The 22,997-nt window shown below is 53.0% G+C and overlaps 1 protein-coding gene across 1 annotated transcript; it reads right to left on the bottom strand.

Annotated features, from left to right (window-relative positions):
* Nucleotides 1–16,607: 16,607 nt before the first annotated feature.
* LOC130045468 (CMRF35-like molecule 5) lies at nucleotides 16,608–19,227 on the bottom strand. The gene is made up of 3 exons (XM_056138406.1): nucleotides 18,846–19,227; nucleotides 17,761–17,875; nucleotides 16,608–16,848 (listed from the first exon to the last, which is right to left on the bottom strand). Exons 1-3 carry the CDS (start codon nucleotides 19,225–19,227, stop codon nucleotides 16,608–16,610), a joined length of 738 nt encoding a protein of 245 aa, XP_055994381.1.
* Between the last annotated feature and the right edge of the window lie 3,770 nt (nucleotides 19,228–22,997).

Here is a 22,997-nt window from a genome sequence, read left to right as displayed (position 1 = left end):
GGTGTGACTGGATTGTGTGTTTTTCTTATGGTGTGAGATGTGTGTTGTATGACGTGTGTGGTGTCTGGAAGTCATGGACTGTGGTGAGAAGTGTGCACCTGAGATGCGGTGAGAGGTGTATGTGTGTATGTGTGTGTTGTGAGTGTGATGTACCCCTTTTGTCGTCATGACCCTTCAGGGTGTGAGTTATATTTGTAGTGTAAGTTGTGTGTGTGTGTGTGTTATGAGTTTTCTGTAGTGTCAGTGTATTTCCTTGGTATGAAGGGTATGAGTCTCTGATAAAAGGTGTGTCTGTGTCTGCAACATAGTCTGAAATAGGCATATCTGTGGCCTGAGGCATGTGTGTGTGTGGGGGGGGTGAGGGTGTGACTGTCTCTGGTCTGAGTAGTTTGTGTGTCTGAGATAGTAACAGAAATGTCCCTGTGGTGTGAGCAGTTAGTGTGTTGTAAGGTATGTGTGTGTGGGTATGTTTGTGGTTTGAAGTGTGTGTGTCTATTGTGAGATTGTATGTGTGAGGTGTGTCTGTGGTATGTTTCTGAGTGTGTAGTGTGAGAGGTGTGTGTTTGTGTGTTTGTGTGTGTCTGAGATAGTATCAGTGAGTGTTTGGAGTGTTCATCTGCTGTTCCTCTGTGGGGCCCTGAGACAAATACTCAGGAATCTTTATGATTTACTTTTTCTGTTTTTTTTTTTTGTGTGTCATACCCAGCGATGCTCAAGGGTTACTCCTGGCTCTGCACTCAGGAATCACTTCTGTCAGTGCTTAGGGGACCCTATCGTATGCTGGAGATTGAACCCAGATTGGATGCATGAAAGGCAAATGCCTGCCCCCATGTTTTACATTTATTATGAAGCCAAAAGAGGTAGCTGGCAGGTGGTCCAAAGGGCCAGGCACCTTTACCTGGGGTCAACCTTTACCCAGCTTTACCCAGCTGGAGCGATAGCACAGCGGTAGGGCGTTTGCCTTGCATGCAGCCAACATGGCCGACCCAAGTTCGATTCCTCCGCCCCTTTGGAGAGCCCGGCAAGCTACCAAGAGTATCTCGCCCGCACGGCAGAGCCTGGCAAGCTACTTGTGACATATTCGATATGCCAGACACAGTAACAACAAAGTCTCCAATGGAGACGTTACTGGGCCCGCTCGAGCAAATCGATGATCAACGGGAGGGCCTTTACCTTTACCTTACCTTACCCATCCTGAGGAGGGTTCGGGTTCTCAGAGATTCCGTGTGGGAAACCAGGCCTTATGACTGGTGGATCACTTGGAGTTTATGCAGTAGAAAACGGACAAACAAGAATTGTCTTTACTGAAACATTCGCTCGCAGAGTGTTTGCAGTGCCCCTGTGACTCTGGGGGCCCTAGAGCTCCTGGAGCCAAGACCAGCAGTGGGCACCAGGCAGAATGAGATAGGGTCCAGTGAGATGGGCGGAACTGGCTCTCACACCTGGCCCCAGGGGGTCCCAGAGGAGAAGGAGAGTCAGTCTTGCCCGTTCCTGGTCCTCCCTGTAGCTCCCCTCTGAGGGGGAAGGTGTGTGTGAGTTTTCAAGGAGCAAATTCACCCCCAGATTTGGAGATTAAAGCCACAGACACAGTCTCTCAAAGCCCTAGAGACCGGAAGTTCAAATTGGCCACTGGCACCTGTTCACAAGAAACTGGCAACTTCCAGGAGAGTCCATGTAAGCCGCAGGTCTCTTCCTGTTTCTGAAGACTCAGGGCATTTCTCGGCCAACCTAAGATACTATTTTCCACATGTTGCATTCAGAAGCGCTGGTGTTGGGACTTGGAGCTTTCGGGGTCTGCAGGCCTGGTGGAGGGTCCTTTGCAGCCTGGACTGCCAAGAGCCAAGTAGGCAAGGCCCTTGTGTGTATGTGTGTGTGTGTGTGTGTGTGTGTGTGGTGAGGGGGGTAGTTTAGGGCACAGCTTCCCAGGAGGCCCAGCAGGAGGGAGAGACACTGTTAGCAGTAGAGCCAGAAGTTCCAGGGATGGCAGGCAGCAGGGACACCTGGTGGGGCCTTTTCTGTGGAAACTCTCCTTGGGGACATGGAAACAGGCTCTAATGGAAGCTCATCGTGACTAGTGACCTCCTAGATCTGACACCAGGTGAATAGCTTTGAGCTGGCACCTAACAGGTCCCTCAGGGGAACTTGGGGAAAGGAGGTTCAGGGGCTGGAGAGATGGGACAGGGCTCAAGGCACTGTTTGCATGTGGCTGACTCTGGTTTGATCCCTGACACCCCAGGGATCCCCCGAGCCTGCCAGGAGTGACCCCTGAGTGCAGAGCCACAGGAAGCCCTGAAGCATTGCTAGGTGTAGCTGCAAAGGCAAAACCAAAACTAAACACAAGGGAAAAAGAGTATTCGGGGCTAAACTAAGGAGGTGAGACTGCCGGAACATGGACAAGGGCTGGACTCATCTGCCCCAGCATGTCCTGCATTTATTGTCCAATTCTCTCCACATGTTCTAGAAGGCCAGAGGTAGCCAGTTTAAAGACGCATTGAAGGCACAGTTCAGTCGGGTGTAGTTGTGTGACTAGTGGGTGGGTGGGGGGGTCTCCTTGAGCCCTTCATTTCCACAGAGGCTGCTTCTCCCATGTACTTTTTTTATTTTTGGAAGCTTGGGAATTGTTGGGGAGGGGAGAAGGACAGACATTCTCTTCTCTGCGTCCTGCTCCTTCATCCCATCACTGACCACTATGGTCCCCCTTGAGTAGGACGCTCCGCTATGGGCAGGCCTTTTTCAGAGGGTGGGGACCGGACCCTGCAGGGTGGGGACCCTGGCTCTGCCTGGCATCCTGATTTCTGCCCCCTCAGTGCTGCGATTGGAGGTTCTCTGTCCATTTTCTTGGGCCCCTCTGGGGCCAGCTTGCCCAGACGACGGCTCCGATCATGACCAGCAGCAGGGGCACCTTCAGGAAGACCAGGAGCAGGAAGTGGACACTGCTGAGCAGGGACCTGGGGCGGGGGGGACAGTGACAAAAAGTGAGACACCTCCCAGGCCCCTCTCCCAACCCCCTGGACCCATCAGCTGTGTGAGGGCAACTGAGTGTACCCTAGGACAGCCCCTGGGCCTAGGTCACCGGGGCCCCGCTCAGCCCAATGAGCCCATCAGGGTGGGAGCACTGATGACCTCTGAGCCCCAGAATCCCAAAGCTGGCCAAATGCTCCCCCTGGCCAGAGACCCTCATGGAGCCTCCAGAGCTGACCTGGAAGAGGAAGCAGGTTTCAGCTCACCATTTCTGAGCGATAGGGTGAAGGAAAGCTCAGAACAAGGACACGTGGGGAGGAGACCTGAGGGTTCTGAGGGGGATTTGGGTCTCCTCATGGGGTCACCATGTCCAGGGCCTGAGCAGGAGGGGCCGGGCCTTTTTGCTTCTAGAAGACTCAGAGTGGCAGAGGCTGGGGGCTCCAAGACTGGATTCAGTTCCCCCCTCTCGGGAACGGTTGGCAGCAGGGACAGCCAAGGACAGGAGGCCGGGGATTTGACAGTGCCCCATGGCTGCTGGCCACCAGGGTTGGGAGTACTAGCACGACCCAATATTCATGTAGAGCAGGGGAGGGGAGAGAAAAGTGGAGGGGAGAGGAGGGCAAAGTAGCATAGAGGAGGAGAGGGAAGGGGAGGGAAGGGGAGAGAAGAGAGGTCGGGAGAGGAGGGTAGAGGGGCAGAGGGAGGGGAGAGGATTAGAGGGGGGGGAGGGAAGGGAGACAAGAGGATAGAAAGGGAGAGGAGAGATGAGGAGAGATAAAGAGAAGGGAAGAAAAGGAGGAGGAAGGAGAGGAGGAGGGAGAGGGCAGACTGGAGGGGGAGAAGGAACAGGAGCAAAGACAGGCACAAGTGTGCCAATGGCAGTTCAGACAGCACATGACAGGCTCCTCACTGTAGTGCTCCCACCCTTGAGAGAAGTGTCCTTCCCAGTGACTCAGACTATCGGCACCTCCTTTGGGACTTCTGGGAACTCGGTGCTGTCATCGGGTCCAGGTAGAGAGTTCTGAGCTCTGGGCCCTGAGCCAGGGTTTGTCCTTGGAGAGGACATGGGCCTGGGACCGGACAGGAGACATGTAGGGGGGAATTGATGGATGCTGGTGGCAACAGAGCCACGAGCGAGGACAGGAATGCTATCTCCATGGGGCCTAGAGGGTGCCTCCCACCCCACCCATGTCGTAGTTTCAGATTTGGGGTCATTGGGGCTCAGAGAGAAGCAGGGGACCCCAGATGCACCCCTAGAGGAGCCTGAAGACCCAGAGACAAACCCGGGGGTTCCCCATGGAGCAGTGGGCCCAGAGGGACATGGCAGAGAGCAGAGCATGTGGCCGGCTCACGTGGTGTTGGAGAGCGTCCTGGTTACCCTCGGGGCATCAGTGGTCTCCTCTGTGTTGGCCTCTGTCATGGCTGGGTTGGTGGTTGTGGTGGTCGCGGTGGACAAGGTGGTGGTGGTTGTTGCTGGGGTTGGAGTTGGACAGAGAGATCAGGTCACAGGTGGCTCCAGCTGCCTGACCAACCCCGAGCTGGGAGAGAGCGCTGAGCCCAGAGAGGGCAGGGGCACCTGGGGTGGGGGGATTCCCCTGAGCATCCCAGAGAAGCTCCTCCCCCACCCCAGTGTCCACATGGGCACGAGGCCAGGACTCAACCCCAGAACAGTCACGCCAGAGTGACCGACAAGGACTGGAGAGGGACCCAGGGAGAAGCCAGAGCAGGGCCTGGGGGACTTTAGACAGGGACATGGTCATCTACCTGGTCTGACAGTCACTCTGATCAGCAACTTCAGATCAATCTTAGCTGTATCAATCCCGCACCAGTACATGCCCGCGTCATCTTCCCTGAGACATTCGATGGTCATGGTGAACCTGAGCTGACTCTGGTCATCCCTGATGATCACCCGGTGTTTCCTCACCACCTGTCCTTCTCCAGTGGTGTATACACGGTTCTGACAGAGGTTCAAGGCTGTCTTTTTGCACCACCACTTCCGGTACCTCTTATAGAAGGTGTGATAGTCACAGGTGACAGTCAAGTTTCTTCTAGCTTGACCAATAACTACTCCGGGTCCCCTGAGAATAGCTGAGCCTGGAGACAGACACACAAGCCTGTCACAACCCAGCATGGGCAGCTACACCTTCAGGCACGGGGGCTCGCCCCATCCTTCCCTGCCCAGGGACACTCCCCTCCCCTGTTCCCCCTTTTGTCCTCCCCAGAACCCCAGAGCTGACCCTCATACCCTAGCACCCCATACAGGCCTCAGAGACTCAAGACCATGACCCTGAGCAGTGATGACCCTTGCCCGGTGGCACAGACCCGCTGCACACGGACGCTTCAGCCAGTCCGTTAGCAGCCCTGCGGGACTGGGCTGGTGGGGCCAGGCCCCCTGTCTCTGAAGGATGAAGGATGGAGGGTGACGGGTGGTGGGTGACAGATGATGCTTTTGCTCCAGTCACAGGAGCCCCAGTGGCTGCAGTCACACCCCCCTGGGGGTGGTAGCTCTTCCTTATGGTCACGGTGGCCTTTCCTGGGTTAGTGATAAACTGTCTAAGCAAACAATTTTGAAGCCCTCCATGGCTCCGTGCTCACTGCCCCATGTGCTGTGGAATCCGCCTCCCCCAGGACCGTGGTTTCTCAGGAACTGCTTTGGCCCCCGGGGGAATCCTCTGTGTGTGTCACTGGGGAAGTCCTGGCTCCCTCTGTCCATCTTGACTCTGAACCATCCCTACATCAGTGCGGGCGTCACAGGTGCAGAGGTGTCTCCTCTGAAGCCCTTTCTCTCTCTGACTTGACTGAAGATTCAGAGCCACGGAAAGGCTTCTTCCCTTTGTGGAATGCTCTGCATACAGCAGGGTCCTGAGATGTCCCGTTGGTTGAGGAGCAGCACTTGGGCCACCTTCTGGGGGTGTGAGGATCCCGTGGAAACAGGCCCCTCCCACACAGCCTCTGTTCCCATGCAGGATGTGTGCACTGTGGTTCTAGATGATTTCACTGTGCTGGAGTGGTCAGAAGCTGGGCGTTGCCTGGGTCTGTCAGCTGGAAACTTAAAAACCAGCAACGGCAACAGTATCAGAGATGTTCGTGTGTCACTCTAGACCATGTCATGGGTAGAGAACTGCCCATTGCCAAGTCTCCAAAAGAACTTGACTGGTCTGGGCTGAGAACTTGGGATGCTTCTTGAAATGGGGGTGTGAAGATTCCCCTTTCTGCCTGAAAGGATTCCCGAGGCTGCCCAGCAGCCCTGCCCACCCAGACCCCTCCCACCCAGCTCCAAAGCTGACCCTCATCAAGCTGCCCAGATACCACATTGCTCCACACTGAAGCACCTGAACAACAGAATTATACAACGCTGTTGGCCTGCAAGGTCACTGAGAGGCTGATGGGAAAGTTGCCCAGAAGCCCTCAGCTCAGGGGCCTGATCAGTAACCAGAGGCTCAATCAGCAGCAACCAGCCCTGTACAGCCTCTGTACATTTAAATTAGGGCTGGAGTAATAGCACAGCGTGTAGGGCGTTTGCCTTGCAGTCGGCCAACTGGGCCAACCCGAGTTTGATTCCTTCACCCCCTTGGAGAGCCTGGCAAGCTACCGAGAGTATCTCACCCAAACAGCAAAGCCTGGCAAGCTACGCATGACGTATTTGATATGCCAAACACAGTAACAAGTCTCACAATGTTACTGTGCCCGCTCAAGCAGATCAATGAACAATGGAAGGACAGTGACAGTGACATTTAAATTGATCCATTTTATTTCTTTAAGAATCTCTTCTAGGCCCAGAGTGATAGTACAGCAGGGAGGACATTGGACTTGCATGTGGCCAACTTGTGTTTGATCCCCAGCTTTCCACAGGGTTCCCCAGCACCACCAGGTGTGATTCCTGAGTGAGAGCCAGAGTAATCCCTGAGTATCACCAGCTGTGACCCAAAAAGCCAAGAATAAAGAAATTAATTAAAAAAAAAGAAAAAAGTAAACTCTAAGTATAACTGGAAGTGGCCAAAAAACAAACAAACAGCAAAATACAAAAGAGAATTTGTGTAACCCACTTCTTTTTAAACTGAGATATGTTTTGCGAAGCACCCAGCACTGCTCAGTGCTTACTCCTGGTCTGGCTCAGGATTCACTCCTGGTGGCGCTGGGAACATGTGGGGTGCCAGGGATCAAACCAGGGTTAGCAGTGTGCAGGACATACACCCTACCTGCTGTACTATTGCTTCAGACCCTATAACATAGGTATTGTAAGGTTGCCAGGTCACGTACTAACTTTATTTAACAAGAATTGATGTTTGAATTCAACTTTCGCTTTTACACACCAGTTAGGATATGTAGTATGTCCTACTTTCCTTCCTTCCTTCTTCTTCCTTCCTTCCTTCCTTCCTTCCTTCCTTCCTTCCTTCCTCCCTCCCTCCCTCCCTCCCTCCCTCCCTCCCCCCTCCCTCCCTCCCTCCCTCCCTCCCTCCCTCCCTTCCTCCCTTCCTTCCTTCCTTCCTTCTTTCTGTCCATTCTTTTTTTCTTTCCTCCTTTCTTTTTCTCATTTCTTTATTGCTATGAACCTAGCAGTAATCCTAAAACCTCACACATTTAAGGCAAGTACTCTATCACTAATCTAACTCCCCAAACCTTGGTCTTTTTATTTAAAAAAATAAAAGTCTATACTTGTATATTATCTATTTTTTATATTATCAAATGATAATAGGTTTTTAAGGGACCTCAAATTAAAATGACTTTAGATACTTTTCATTTCATTAAATAATTTTCAGATGCATTATTCATTTTGATATTTAGCTCAATATTTTCATGAAACGTGTCTAGATACAAATGTAATATCAGGACACGCCAATAAAAATGTAGAAATGCAAAGAACAGAGTTAAGACCTGAATGAATAAATAAGAAATATTATTGATTCTCCTAATAAAGAGCAAATGATGAAATAATATTAAGATTGTGAGTTTCCCAAAAACCAAAGCCACTGCCAAAGTCTGTCACCTCAGCACTGAGCCTCAGAGACCCCTCCCCCCCACAGCCCACCCGCACACATGCACTTTACTTCAAAGCTGTGGTTTACAGAGTCGCTCATGAAGATTTGTTCTGGACATTCAATATTCCAACACAATCCCCACCATCACGGCAACTGCACTCCACCATTGTTTCCATTTCACAAATCAACCCCCAAGCCTGTCCCCACAAAATTTATTTTATATTATTTATTTTTTATTACCTATTAATGTCTAACTGAATGATAAAAAATATTCCCTCAGAAGAAAATTAGTGAAAGATTTTTGTATCTCATCATGAGAATATTAAGTTCTAGTCTGAGGTTCTACTACAATGTTTTTACAATTTAAGGTCCAGTGTTAATACTTTTGCTAGTCGAGACTGGTTGGGTTCTCATAACTTCCCATCTGATCTGTGTGCTACTGCTGGATTTTCAGTGTTGTTGGGTCAGGAGATGTCATGTGGCCTTGAATGTGGCTGCTTGCCCAGAAAATTCAGGTATTAACTGGTGAATCTGGAGTTATATTTTTGACTGCTGAGCTAGGCTGGCAGAGGGGGTGTTTTTTTTTTTGACTCAGCTGCCAAGACTTCTGCAAGTACAGGGAGGTGTGTGGAGGTCGCCCATCCCAACTGTGAGAAGGCCCAGAGCTCTTAGCCTCAGGGACCTGGGAACCCGAGACATCTAGGTGAAGGTCATCTCACAGAGTCTAAACCTGCTCAGACCCTCAGACACACCGGTCCCTGGGGCTGACACCTCAGGCCTTCTCTGAACCTGCATGGGGGACACCCCGACCCTCATGTCCTTCCGGAAGTTCTGGCAGCCACATCCACGAGCCACCTCAAGCGCCATGTTAGTGCAGGTACTGGAGCCATCTCCAGCCCTAGGTCCTTCTGCCTTCCCCATCTGCTTCTAGTCCCCAGTGCAGGCTCTCTGAGTGTCCAGTACTTTCCCCGCTTTCCTTCCTGCACCCCTGATCCTCCTTCCAGGGCCCCTGCTACCTTTCAGGAACAGAGAGGCAGGAGGAATAGATGTTGGTCATGGGCTCTTTCTGATGTTCCCCCAACATGACCGGGGTACTCACTGCCTACCTGACCACCCACTGGGTGGTCAGGAACTCTGTCCGGATGGATCTCTGTACAGCCACTCGCAGCTCACCCTTTCTGGGTCCACTGCAATCAGTCTGTCCCACCCTCCACAAGACCTAGACACTCCATGAAATGGGGTGAGCCCAGTGGGACCCCGGGTAGGGCCCCTTCTCTCAGACCAGGCCCAAACTCACCTGAGAGGCTGCAGTAGAAGAGGAGCAAGCGGCCGCATCCTCTTCACCCAGGGCCGAATTGTGGGCACAACCACTGGACAGAAGGAGCCCCTCACCTTCCCTCTTTCCGCTCTTTCGATTGCTTGCTCGCTCGCTTGCTTGCTCTTACCTCCTCCTCAGCCACTCCCCGACCCTGAAGTGTCAGAGCAGGTGGCTGAAGTGGGGGTGGGGAGGAGCACTGCTAGACTAGGAGCCATTTTTCAGAAATGGCCCCTAGGGAGCCTTGATGACTTCCGGAATGAGAACCCAGGGCTCATCCTGGGCTGGAGGATTCACCGACCCTCTTTACTGTTCAGTTGTTGCTGCTGGGGGCCTGGGGATCCTGCCATGTTGGGTTCTGACACAGTGCCTGACACCGGTTTCCAGGGATCCCGTGTTTGGTTTGGGTTTTTGTATTTTGTATGCTTTTGGCCACACCTGACAGTGCTCAGGCTTATTCCTGGCTCGAGCCCAGGGATCACTCCTGGCAGCTCGGGGGGCCATACGGTTTATCCGGGATTGACTATGGGGGGCCAGTCACATGCAATGCAAGTACCCCACCTTCTGGACTATCTCTCTAGCCTATGAGAGCCAATGTTTGGGGTCCAGGAAGTCACAGTCAAAAGCCAAGGTACCTTCCCATGAGTGGAAGGAAGAGCTCCAGTGTCAAATGCTCCCTTCAGAAATGTGGGTCCCAAAAGGGAGTCCCTGCCAGGGCACTGTCCATGGGAGGGGGGTCCTTGCCGGGAATATGCCCAACAGTTCATTTTATGGGGGGGCCCTGCTCTGTGTTTTGAATCCCTGAAAACTAGTTAAGGTCATTCCTGGAGAGGCGGCATCCCGTCCATGCCCTGTAACTGTCCCCCCACCCTGCTGGGACACAGCGGGCTGCCAGAAATGTTTTTTTTTTCCCTGTTTTTCCTAAGCATGAGCCCAAACATCCTGTGCCCTTTGGGGGACAGAGACCCTTGAGACACGTGAGTCTCCAGGCCTTAGCAGGATGAGCTCAGTCTGTGGTGGGTGCAGAGACCCGCAGAGGGGCCATGGGCCACTCACAGGATGTGGCCAGGATGTCTGCCCTTGACTCATGTCAGAGCCTTCCTTGAGGCCTGTCCATTCCCCTGAACCAGTGGCCTCTTACATGGGGGAGAAGGTGGGGGCTGGGAAGATAGAAGCAGGGCTGGGGGCACAGGGTCTCCTTCTGCTCTATCCCCCAGCAGACGGGGGCTTGATCTCACCTGAGCTGCTCAGATCCCCTTTCCTGCCCTGTCCCTCTGAGGTTGGACCGGAACAAAGAATGACTGCAGGGCTGGGGCAGTGAGACTCTCCCAGAGCTGGGGGCCTGACACAGGAATCCTCATTCCATGGTTCTCTGACTTATATGATCCTTCCCAGCAGGAGTTCCCAGGGGCTTCTGGTCCACACCAGGAAAGATGGGGTTGGATGGATCCTCTGAGCACCATCTGCTCAAGCCCGGGTGCGGGTATTTGAGTGTGAATATGTGGGAGGGTGTATGTGCATGTGTAGGTACATGTGTGCATGAGAGTGTGCTGAGTGTGAGTGTGTGTGAGTATGTCTGTGAGTGTGTGCATGTTTGTGTGTATGTGAGTATGTGTGCTTGTGTGTGCCTATGAAGTCCTGTGCTATATGTTGTATGTGGGCAAGTGTGGGAGAGTGACATATGCATAGGGTGTGTGTTGTGTGTCTTAGGAGCAGAGCTGTGATCCCGTGTTTAGTGTGTGTAGTTGTGTGAGTATGCCTAGTGCCCATGTAAGTCTGTGTGTGTGTGTGTGTGTGTGTGAAGGAGACAAGTTCTTCGGACATGCACCCACTGCTGATGCAGGAGAACAGCCTGGCCTGGGGGTGTAGCTGAAGAAGGGGAGTTCACAGTCACCTCACATGTTCAGCTCAGTCTAAGGGTGCTTATCCTCCATGCCCTATCCTGCTCCTGCCTTGTATGATGGCTGTGACAGGAAACAAAGGGTTTGGTGTATGGGGGAACATGTGTCTGTACCTGTGTGATGTGTGTGCATGAGTGGGCATGTGCATTATGTGTGTGCAGGTGAGTGTGTGCATCAGGGTGTAAATTGTAGGTGTGCGTCTCATGTGTGCATGCAAGTGTATGTGTGTATGCTGGTGTTTATACTCAGTTGTGTGATGCAGGTGTATGTAGGTGTGTGTACAAATCTGTGAGTGTGCAGTGTGTATTTTGTAGATGTTTGTGAGCAGGTGTGTGAGCGGAGGTGTGTGTACATGTGTGTATATGTTTGTGTGCAGGTGTGTGTACATGTGCATGTAGTTGTATATGCAGGTGTGTGTACATGTGTGTGAGTGCACGTCTATGCACATGTGTGTAGGTGTGTGTGCAGGTGTGTGTTTGCAGGTATGTGTGTGTGCAGGTATATTTGCAGGTGTGTGTATGTAGGTATGTGTTCAGGTGTGTGCCTGAGTATGTGCACTCACCTCTCAACTGGTACTCAACTGGAACCCTAGCACAGCCCCCGGGCCCCCCTCGCACACACCCTTTACCCTCTTTCTGCTCCCTTGCAGACCATCCTAGTGAGTGACAGTGGTGTGGGGAAGAGGTCGTTGCTGGTGCAGTTACACCTGGGCAAGTTCCTCCTGGGCTCCTTCTCGGCCATCGTGGGCATCAGCTTCATGGTAAGTGCTGCCAGCCTTGCCATGCAGACCATGGGCCTCTGCCGGGTGTGGGCAGGAAATGGGTCTGGGTCCCTGGTAGACTTGCGGACAAAGGCAACCTGCCAGGACAGCCTGCTTCCTGGAAGGGAGGAGGGATTGGAGCCTTACAGAACCTTCAGGCAAAGCCTGAGTCAGCAGGTAAACCGAGGCCATGATGGCTCTGGATAAACAAGGTTTCGAGGGCAGGCTGGTGGCAGGAGCTGTGCCCTCAGGGCACCCGCACCCGGGACAGTCACACGCCCCCCCCCAAAGCTCTCCTCCTGCTCCCCCTGTCTCCTGGGGCTCCCCCTGGCTGAACACGATTGAAACCTCCTGGGTATAAGTGCTGTGCTCATGCAGGCTGCTCAGGGCCATGTCCAGGGCAGGAACCCAAGAGGCTGAGGCTAACAGAACATTCTAGACACAGCCCTCAGCTGTGCCGTCCGGGGCCAGCCAGGGCCCAGCTCCACTTCAGTCCATGCCCGGACCCAGCTGAGAGGCAGCTCCTGGCGGGACATTCCCCAGCCTACAGACACAGCCCAGAGCCCTCCTGGGCCTGGCTCCTGTCCTGCCCTGCCCTGTATCTGTCCAATGCAGCCTGACCTGAGGAGGAGCCAGTCTCCCCCTGGCCCTCTAGAACCATCCACTGGAGCCCTCTAGGGCTGGGAATTGAGCAAGTACCACAGTCACATCCGGGTCTCAGCAAGCACAGGCCCTTGCGGCCCCACTGGCGGACACTGCGGTGCCCCAACAGGGGAGACAGGAGAGGGGACTCCCAGTCCAAGGGTGCTTATCCCCCATGCCCTATCCTGGGAGTGCCCTTGGGGTCCCAGTGAGGAAGGAGAGGGCTCAGGATGATGGGGTCCCCAGGAAGAGTGAGGGGAGCCTGTCAGGGAGGGCGGGGTCAGAAGTTGGGGCGGGGGGTCTGGAATTGGTTCCTGAGCCTCCAAGCAGGAACAGTGGTTGGGGGGTTGGGGGAGTGTGACTAAGGGTCCTCAGCCCAGGTCTCCAGCCCGGAGTGAAGCTCTCCTCACACCTCTAGCCTGTGAGAGTTGAAGAGTGAGGTGTGTGGGCGGGTGTGACCCTCAGGCTCACAGAGGCACGGTGGTGGGGGGCCCCATTTCCATGCTGGCCTATAGCCAGAGCCTCCAGGCCGGCCTGGCTGGGCTCCAAACCTGGGGAGGGCCCTGAGCCCCGGGCTGTGGCTCCTGGGGGCCCAGCTCACAGGCTGAGGAGGCTGAGTGAGGGTCACCCCCTGGCCTCTGGAACCCCCTCACCCAGCACCCCCTGGCCTGGCATTCTGGGAGAAGTGCTTCCGGCCCAGGGCTCCCAGCACCCCTCACCTGCTCCCTCACCCTGGCTGTGTGGGTGAAGGAGTTTGCTGGGTTCTGGCACCCCGGGGCTCACAAAGTCGCTGTCCAGGACAGCCTCTCCCCACCCAGGTCTCCCTGCTTCTTCCTGCCTCACTTTCCCCTGGCCTTGCTCCTGAAGATGCAAAGAACCTGAGTCGACGGCTCTGGCCCACTCTGTCACGTCTCCAGGTGCTCTGTAGCCTCCATCCCAAGGCCTCACGCTGCTGACACAGGTGCAGGGTGGGTCCCCCACTCAGGAAGGCACATCCAGCCCTGGGAAACTGGGCTGAGGGGCAGACGCTGAGGGCCGGGTCTGCATCTCCACAGGAACTGGTCCCCGGTTCACAGTTCAGGAAACAGGCTGTTCAGGCTCAAACGCTCCCTCACCCCCTTTCACAGTCGCCTCCACACCCCACCTGCCCTCGCTGGCACCCCTGCTCTGAGGTTCCTTCCCACCATGGGGAGCCACCCACACCTCCCCAATCTCCCACAGGCCCTTGCAAGTGAAGGTGTGGGGTAGGGGACCCAGTACAGCGGGATCTCAGGGTCTGAAGATTGGGGCATCCGGACTGGGTGAGGCTAGGTCGGGGGGCACGTCTGAGGGAAACGGGTTTGAGGAGAGTGTCTGAGGCACTGTGTGTGTGTGTGGTGTGCATATGTTCATGGTGTGAGCTGTGTTCCTGGGCATGTTCTCAAGAGTTTGCACTTTGCTGTGCCGTGAGGTCTGTGAGATTGTTACATGACACAAAATTATATTTGTTCTATGATTTCAGGTTCAAGTGTGGAGCGAGGCATGTATGTGTGTGGTGTGACTGGAGTGTGTGTTTTTCTTATGGTGTAAGATGTGTGTTGTATGATGTGTGTGGTAACAGGAAGTAGTGGACTGTGGTGAGGAGTGTGCACCTGAGATGCGATGAGAGGTGTGTTTGTGTGTGTATGTGTGTGTGTGTGTGATACAGCCCTTGTTTTGTGAAGATCCTGCATGGTGTGAGTTATATTTGTGGTGTGAGTTGTGTGTGTGTGTGAGATGAGTTTTGTGTAGTGTCAGTGTATTTCCTTGGTGTGAGGGGTATGAGTCTCTGAAGAAAGGTGTGTCTGTGTCTGCAACATAGTCTGAAGTATGCGTGTCTGTGGCCTGAGGTATGTGTGTGTGTGGTGCGAGGGTGTGACTGTCTCTGGTCTGAGCAGTTTGTGTGTCTGAGATAGTAACAGAAATGTCCCTGTGGTGTGAGCAGTGCATGCATTGTAAGGAATGTGTGTGTGCTTATGTTTGTGGTTTGAGGTGTGTGTGTGTCTGTTGTGAGATTGTGTGTGTGAGGAGTGTCAGTTGTATGTTTCTGAGTGTGTAGTGTGAGACGTATGTGTGTATATGTGTGTGTGTGTTTGTGTGTGTCTGAGGTAGTATCGGTGAGTGTTTGGGGTGTTCATCTGCTGCTCCTCTGTGGGTCCCTGAGACAAAACTCAGGAATCTTCATGATTTACTTTTTCTTTTTTTGCTTATTGTCTTACACCTTGCGATGCTCAGGGATTACTCCTGGCTCTTCACTCAGGAACCACTCCTGGCAGTGCTCAGGGGACCCTATCGGATGCCAGAGATTGAACCCAGATTGGACGCATGCAAGGCAAAAGTCCTCTTGGCTGTACTATTGCTCCGCCCCCATGACTTACATTTATTATGAAGCCCAAGGAGAGAGCTGGCAGGTGGTCCAATGTGCCGCGTACTTGCTCTGCTTGCGGGAACGCTGGGGCAAACCTTTACCCAACTTTACCCATCTTGATGAGGGTTCGGGTTCTCAGAGACTCCGTGTGGAAAACCAGGCCTTATGGCTGGTGGATCACTTGGAGTTTATGCAGTAGAAAATGGACAAGCAAGAAATGTCTTTACTGAAACATCCGCTAGCAGCGTGTTTGCCAGTGCCCCTGACTATGGCAGCCTGTGAGCTCCCAGAGCCGAGACCAGCAGTGGGCACCAGGTGAGATGAGAAGGGGTCAGTGTGGAGCGGGCTCTCACACCAGGACCCCAGGATCCCAGAGGAGAAGGAGAGTCAGTCCTGTCCGTTGCTGGTTCCCCTGCAGCTCCCCTCTGAGGGGGAAGGTGTGTCTGAGTGTCCTAGGAGCAAACTCACCCCCAGATTTTGAGATTAAGGCCATAGACATTGTCTCTCAAAGCCCTAGAGACCGGAAGTTCAAATTGGCCACGACACTTGCCCATAAGAAGTTGGAAACTTCCCCCAGAGCCCCTGGAGGCCACAGGTCTCTCTTCCTGTTTCTGAGGGTTTGGGGCATTTCTCCGTCAAACAAAGATGCTATTTTCAACATGTTGCATTCAGAGGTGCTGGTGTCAGGCCTTGGAGCTCTTTGGGGTCTGCAGTCCTGTTGGAGTGCCCTTGGCAGCCTGAACTGGTAAGAGCCAAGTAGGCCCTTGTGTGTGTGTGTGTGTGTGGGAGAGTGTGGGGCAGAGCTGCCCGGGGGGTGGGGTGGGGGGGCAGTGGGAGATAGAGACACTGTTAGCAGCAGAGCCAGAAGGTCCAGGGATGGGAGGTAGCGGGGACGCCTGATAGGGCCTCTTCTGTGGAAACTCTCCTTGGTGACATGGAAACAGGCTCTAAGGGAAGATGGTCATGAATACTAACCTCCTAGATCTGAGACCACCAAACAGTTTTGGGCTGGCACCTAACATGTCCCTCAGCGGGTCTTGGGGAAAAGAGGTTCTGGTGCTGGAGAGACAACAGGGATTAAGGCACTTGTTTGCATGTGACTGACCCGGGTTTGATCCCTGGCACCCCAAGTGATCCCCTGAGCCTTCCAGGAGTGACCATTGAGTGCAGAGCCAGAGGAAGCCCTGAGCTTTGCCAGGTGTAGTTGCAAAACAAACAAACAAACAAACAAACAACCAAAAAACCCAAAACTAAACATCAGGGAAAAAGAGCCTGTTCAGGACTAAAAGAAGGAATTGAGACCACCGGAAACTGGACAAGGGCTGGACTCAACTGTCCCAGTGTGTCTTGCATTTATTGTCCAGTCTGTTGCTTGGGAGAGGAGGGGACATTCTCTCTGCAGATTCTGGAAGATCAGAGGGAGCCAGTTCACAGATAGACGAGAAGGCACAGTTCCGTCTGGCATAGCTGAAGGACAGGCTTGGTGGGGGTCACCTGGAGCCCCTGTTTTCATAGAGGCTGTTTCTCCCGGGTTCTGTTTTCTCTGGAAACTGGAATTGTTCTCGGGAGAAACATCAGACGTTCTCTTCTCTGCGTGGGGCCTCCTGCTCCTTCACCCCGCCTCTGACCACTGCGTTCCCCCTCAAGCAGGACCTAGAAATGCTCAGCTATTGGCAGGCAGTGTTTCGGTGGTTGGGGACAGGGCCCTGCAGGGTGGGGACCCTGGTTTTGCCTGGCACCCCAATTTCTGCGGCCCCTCGACGCTCTGTGATTGGAGGGTCTCTGTCTGTTTCCTAGGGCCCCTCTGAGGCCAGCTTGCCCAGATGACGGTCCCCATCATGACCAGCAGCAGGGGTACCTTCAAGAAGACCAGGAGCAAGAAGTGGACGCTGCTGAGCAGGGATCTGAGAGGGGACAGTGACAAGAAGTGAGGCACCTCCCAGGCCCCTCTCCCAAGCCCCTGGGCCCATCAATTGTGTGAGGGCACCTGAGTGTCCCCAAGGACAGTCTCTGGGCCTTGGTCACCCTGGACCCGTTCATCCCAATGAACCCATCAGGATGGGAGTACTTATGACCTCTGAGCCCCAGAACCCTGTAGCTGGCCAGATGCTGCCCCCATGGCCAACGACCCTCATGGAGCCTCTAGGGCTGACCTGGAAGAGGAAGCAGGTCTCAGCTCACCTTTTCTGAGCAATTGGGAGGAAGAAACCTTAGAACAAGGACATGTGGGGAGGGGACCTGAGGCCTCTGAGGGGGATTGAGGTCTCCTGATGGGGTCACCATGCCCAGGGCCTGAGCAGGAGGGGCTAGGCTTCTCTGCTCGAGAAGCCTCAGAGTGGCGGAGGCTGGGGGCACCAAGCCTGGATTCTGTGCCCGCTCTGGGGAATGGGGGCAGCAGGGGCGGCCAAGGACAAAAGCCTGGGAACTGGACAGTGCCCCAGGCTGCTGGCCACCAGGACCAGGTGACCAGGATGCCCCAATCTCCCCGGTGTTCCTGCTGGGGACCAGGTCAACCCCAGTGACCCCAGGTCTCTGAGTAACCAGCCCTTCACCAGGTGCTTCTCCGATGGTCCCAGTATGTCTGGAGGTCCCCCCAGAGCAGACGGTGTACAGACTTCGGGGAAAGGTGCCATCACAGCACCCAGACACCCATGATCGCACAGGGGTGTCTGTGGGCCCCATGACACTGAGCAACAAGAAGTGGGGGTTCAGCGTTTGTGGGAGCCTTGGCTGAGAGAAACTGGCCTGTACCAGCCTACAAAGCAGCCCCTTTGGGCAAAGTTGTGCGTGTGAGCTGCAGGATCTGAGGGGCTTACCCGGCCTTACTGGGGTGATGGGTCTTGTTGGGGGAGCCTGTGTTCTCTTCCAGGGCGTCAGGTACTGTTGAGGCATTACTGGAGAAAGTGGCCATGGTGGTCGGTCCTGTGTTTGCTGTGGGCAGACAGACCAGCTGGCACAGACAGGCTTGATCTCTCCCCCACCCTTGGCCACAGGGGCTGTGGGCTCAGGACTGAGGCTGGAAGGGGGGAGCAGCCTCACCCCCACCTCCCAGCCCTTCAGGAAGCAGGTGTGTAGGACTCAGATTCAGAATGTGAGCTGTGGGGGACTAGGGCTGGGCTAGTCGGACCTCCTGAGCGTCCTGCCCTCCCGATGCTGATGCGTCTGGCTGACACCTTCTGGATTCCTCAGTCCCAGGCTGTGCCCCATCCCCTGAGACTCATCTGGGGACACTGAGCTGGGCATGGCTCCCTCGGGGACACTGTCAGCCACTGCAGGGGAGACTTAAGGAGGGGTCAGGGTCCAGAGACTCTGAAGAGCCCCCTTTGCTTCAGCCCCAGGTCCAGGGCTGGGGCTCTGTTGCCTGCACGGGGGTCGTGCCCTGGGAGGTTATGGGATGACACAGCCTGTGCAGAGGTTGACACACATCAGCCCCCGACTTAACCCTCGCAATGTCTCCTGCAGACCCTGGGGAGCCTCAGCCCTTTGACTCTATGGGATGCTCCCCCAAAGCCCATGAGCAGGTGTTCCAGGAGGGAGTCACTGAGGGACCAGGCAAGGAACCCGGCACCAATGTCCTGGCAGCACTGGCAGGCCCTGGGCCCCATCCCTGGAGGAGGATCCTTGTGTCCCTTGTCCCCCTGAGCTTCTCCCAACTCTGGGCCTGGCCAGGCCCAAGCTGGGCAGAGAGCACTGAGCCCAGGAAGGGTGGGGGCAGCCGGGGTGGGGGAGCCCCTGAGCATTGCAGATAAGCCCCTCTCCCACTCCATTGCCCACATGGGCATGAGGCCAGGACTCAGCCCCAGGACAGTTCCCCCAGAGTGACCGATGAGGACAGGAGAGGGACCCGGGGAGAAGTCAGAGCAGGGCCTGGGGGACTCATGACACAGACACAGTCACCTACCTGAGCTGATGGTCACTCTGATCAGGAACTTCAGATCATGTCTCTTTCCCTGAATCCCGCACCAGTACGGACCCGTGTCATTGTCCCTGAACCCCTCCACGGTCACGGTGAACTTGTGCTGACTCTGGTCGTCCCTGATGGTCACCCGGTCCTTCCTCACCACCTCCTCTGTTCCAGCGGTTTCTACAGGGTTCCGACAGCCACCGAGGTCCTCCTCTCGGCACCACCACTTCCGGTCCCTCTCATATCTGGCGTCATACTCACAAGTCACTGCCAAGGAGCCTCCAGCTTGACCGACAACTACTAAGGGTCCCCTGAGAGCAGCTGAACCTGGAGACAAACGCATGAGCCTGTCACCTCCCAGCATGGGCAGCAATACCATGGGCACAGGGACTCTCCCCATCCCTCCCCGTCCAGGGACACTCGCCCCCCCATCCCCCCTATGTCCTCCCTGGAACTCCCAGGACCCCATATGGGCCTCAGAGGCTTAAAAACGTGACCCTGAGCAGTGATGGTCCCTGCCTGGTGGCCCAGACCTGCTGCACATGGACACTTCAACCTGTCCTTTAGCAGTCCTTCGGGACTGGGCTCGAACCCCAGCATTGCCGGGGTGATTCCTGAGGGAGGGCAGAGCTGGGAGTTTCCCTGAGTATCATCAGGTGTGGCCCCCAAAAAGAAGAAAACAAAACTACAAACTTTTCGCTAGGGAAAGCTCCTTGATTTTGTCAACATTTCCCCATGAATATTAATATTTTATTCTATTTTATTAATAATTTATGAAAGAAGGTAAAGGTTTACCCTCCCGTTGATCGTCGATTTGCTCGAGCAGGCCCAGTAACGTCTCCATTGGAGACTTTGTTGTTACTGTGTCTGGCATATCGAATACTCTCGGTAGCTTGCCGGGCTCTCCTAGAGGGGCAGAGGAATCGAACTCGGGTCGGCCATGTTGGCCGCTTGTAAGGCAAGCACCCTACCCGCTGTGCTATCGCTCCAGTTGCTCCTGAGTTAACTACTCAGAATGATATCCATTTCATAGATAGCACAGCGGTAGGGTGTTTGCCTTGCACCCAGCCAGCCCGGCTGAGCCAGGTTCGATTCCTCCGCCCCTCTCGGAGAGCCTGGCAAGCTACCGAGAGTATTCAATATGCCAAACACAGTAACAAGAAGTCTCACAATGGAGACGTTACTGGGCCCGCTTGAGCAAAATCACAAAATCGATGAACAACGGGAGGACAGTGTTTATTATTGGGGGTCATTTTTTATTATCTAAGTGATTTGTTTCTTGCCAGGAGTGACATCTGAGCTCAAGCCCTGACACTGTGGGGTGTGTCAACAACAACAATATTTTTGGCTTTTTTTCACTTTTAAAAGAAATGTCTTTCACATAGCATAAAATTTTGCTGTTTTAAAGCATATTTTGGAATGGCAGATGGGATCAGTAGGAGAGCACCTTGCATTTGTGAGGTTCTAGATTCCATTCCAAACAGCACAACAGAAAATAAATTAAAAAAATTTAATATCGATAGCACAGCAGGTAGTGCGTTCGCCTTACATGCGGCCAACATGGCCGACCCAGTTCGATTCCTCCACCCCTCTCGGAGAGCCCGGCAAGCTACCGAGAGTATTCGATATGCCAGACACAGTAACAACAAAGTCTCCAATGGAGACGTTACTGGGCCCGCTCGAGCAAATCGACGATCAACGGGAGGACCTTTTATATTTTGGTAACTATCAGGATGTTAAAAGCTGATTCTAGAACCTTTAGATCACGTCAGATGGAAACCTCTTTCTCTTCCTCCCTCCCTTCCTCCCTCCTTTCCTTCCTTCCTTCTTTTCTTATTTCCTTCCTTCCTCTTTTTTATCCCTCATTTCTTCTTTTCTTTTCTTTTTTTTTTTTTTTGTTGTTTGGGCTACTCCCAGGGGTACTCCTCCAGGGCGTAACTCAGGGGTTACTCCTAGCTCTGCACTCAGGAATCACTCCTGGCAGGCTCAAGGGACCCTATGGGGTGATTGAACCTGGTCAGACCCACGCAGGCAAGGACCTTACCCACTGTACCTTCACTCCAGCCCCTCTCTTTTCTCTGAGCTAAGTATTGCAACCAGCACACCATGCATTCAATGCTCTATTCCTAAACCACCTTGTTTTTGTTTTTTTAAATACAAAAACTCTTTATACTCTTCTATTATCTATATTTTATATTATCCAATTATATCAGGATGTTTCAGAGATATCACACCAAAATCTTTCAGTTCATTTTTATTTCCTGTGAAAGACTTTCAGATGCATTCACCTTTTTAATATTAAGCTAAAGTTTCATAAAATTTGATTAGGTACAAATATAACACCTGAGGGGATGGGTGAGTCCCTCCACCTGCCTCAACAGAACCCCGGCAGCTGCAAACTCCAGAATCTAATTGCCACCATGCTCACAGCCCATCTCCACAGGCTTGGAATGAACCTCATGCATGAGAATGAATCTGCTGAAAAATTCAGGTACGTGAATGTGTGTGGCTGAAATCTACAGGCTCACACGGAGTCGGGTATGGGCACCCAGTCCCCATCTCCTGTGCTTCCGGATCCTGGCAGTCATGCCCACAAACTGCCTCTGGCACCATACAAGTTCATTAACGGCCATGATCCAGAGACTCACAAAAAAATCTTGGAAGAGAGCAACACGCTGCAGAGATGCCCCTGGACCCCAAAATCACCCTCCAGTTAAAAGTTTAACTCCAGCTCTAGTACTCTATTTAAAATTTTAGAATTCCTGTATATCTCATACTTTATGTCACTGATTTAGCAAGAGTAGTACACCATATTTGATGGATTTTAAAGTAGAAAGCAACCAATCTTCATAATATATATGTATATATGTATATATATATGTATATATATAGGGTGGAGCGATAGTGCATCAACGGGTAGGGCATTTGCCTTGCAGGCGTCCAACATGACCGACCCAAGTTCGATTCCTCCACCCCTCTCGGAGAGCCCGGCAAGCTACCGAGAGTATCTCGCCCGCATGGCAAAGCCTGGCAAGCTACCCGTGATGTATTCGATATACCAAACACAGTAACGATTGTCACAATGGAGACGTTACTGGGTCCACTTGAGCAAATCAATGTACAACAGGAGGACAGTGATAGTGTGACAGTGATATATATATATATATATATATATATATATATATATATGCACACAAGGCTCAACCTGTAACAACATGTTAGCGATCTCTTATACAGGGGCTTAACAGCTCCAAGGTGAGTTACAACAGTTTTCCCACACTTTCCTCTAAGGAAAACTTTTTGGATCATGTTTAGTGAATTATTCATAACAAGCCACCCAAAATATATTATTTAGTATCTGCCTTTGGGGCAGGCTTGCGTGGTGGTGGTAAAATTCAAAATAATGGTGGTGGGAAGGTGTAATGGTGGGGGGATTTGCATGGAAATACTGAAGATAGAGGTGGAGTGATAATACATGAGTAGGACGTTTGCCTTGCACAAGGCCGACCTGGGTCCGATCCCAGGCATCCCATATTGTCCCCTGAGCTCCACTAATTCCTGAGTGCAAAGTAATTCCTGAGTGCAAAGCTAGGAGTAACCCCTGAGCATCGCTGGGTGTGACCCAAAAAGTAAAAAGTAATAAATTAAATTATGTGAACAACTTTATAAAAATAAAATTTAAAAATAAATAAATGAATGAAAACAAATGAAAAACAACAGCTGAACATGCCAATAAAAAATGAAAAGGCAAAAGAATTAGGAAAATAAGTGGAATGAATAAAATAGAAAAGAAAAGAGCTGGAGAGGTCGGACAGCATTTGAGGCCCTTGCTCTGCATGTCCCTGACCCTGCTGCCCTCCCAGCACCCCATGTCACCCCCCCACCCAGCATTGCCGGGAGTAATTTCTGAGTGTAGAGTTAAGAGAGACCCCTGAGCATTGCCGGATATGACCCAAATGCAAGAACAAAAAGAGAAAAAAAAAGTTTCTCTTGATGAAGAGAGAAGGCTAAAGCAATATTAAACTTAGGAATTTCCTGTATAGAGACAGGTTTCTAAGTGAAGAGCAGAGAAGACGTACAGAGATGCCTGGAGGTGGGGGAAGGTCAAGGACTGAGCCCGAGTGCTTCCGGGTCAGGACCTCATCCTAG

This window comes from Sorex fumeus, unplaced genomic scaffold (genome assembly GCF_029834395.1).
Source record: "Sorex fumeus unplaced genomic scaffold, SorFum_2.1 ptg000128l, whole genome shotgun sequence".
NCBI lineage: Eukaryota > Metazoa > Chordata > Mammalia > Eulipotyphla > Soricidae > Sorex > Sorex fumeus.
This window is presented reverse-complemented; position numbering and strand designations above follow the sequence as displayed.

Coding starts and splice junctions, on each gene's coding strand:
- LOC130045468 (XM_056138406.1), bottom strand. CDS start 19,227: ATGGTATTGCTGCCCATGCTGGGAGGTGACAGGCTCATGCGTTTGTCT. Junction 17,876..18,845: donor CAGAGTGACCATCAGCTCAG/GTAGGTGACTGT, acceptor GTCTGCCCACAG/CAAACACAGGACCGACCACC. Junction 16,849..17,760: donor CATCACCCCAGTAAGGCCGG/GTAAGCCCCTCA, acceptor GTCCCCTCTCAG/ATCCCTGCTCAGCAGCGTCC.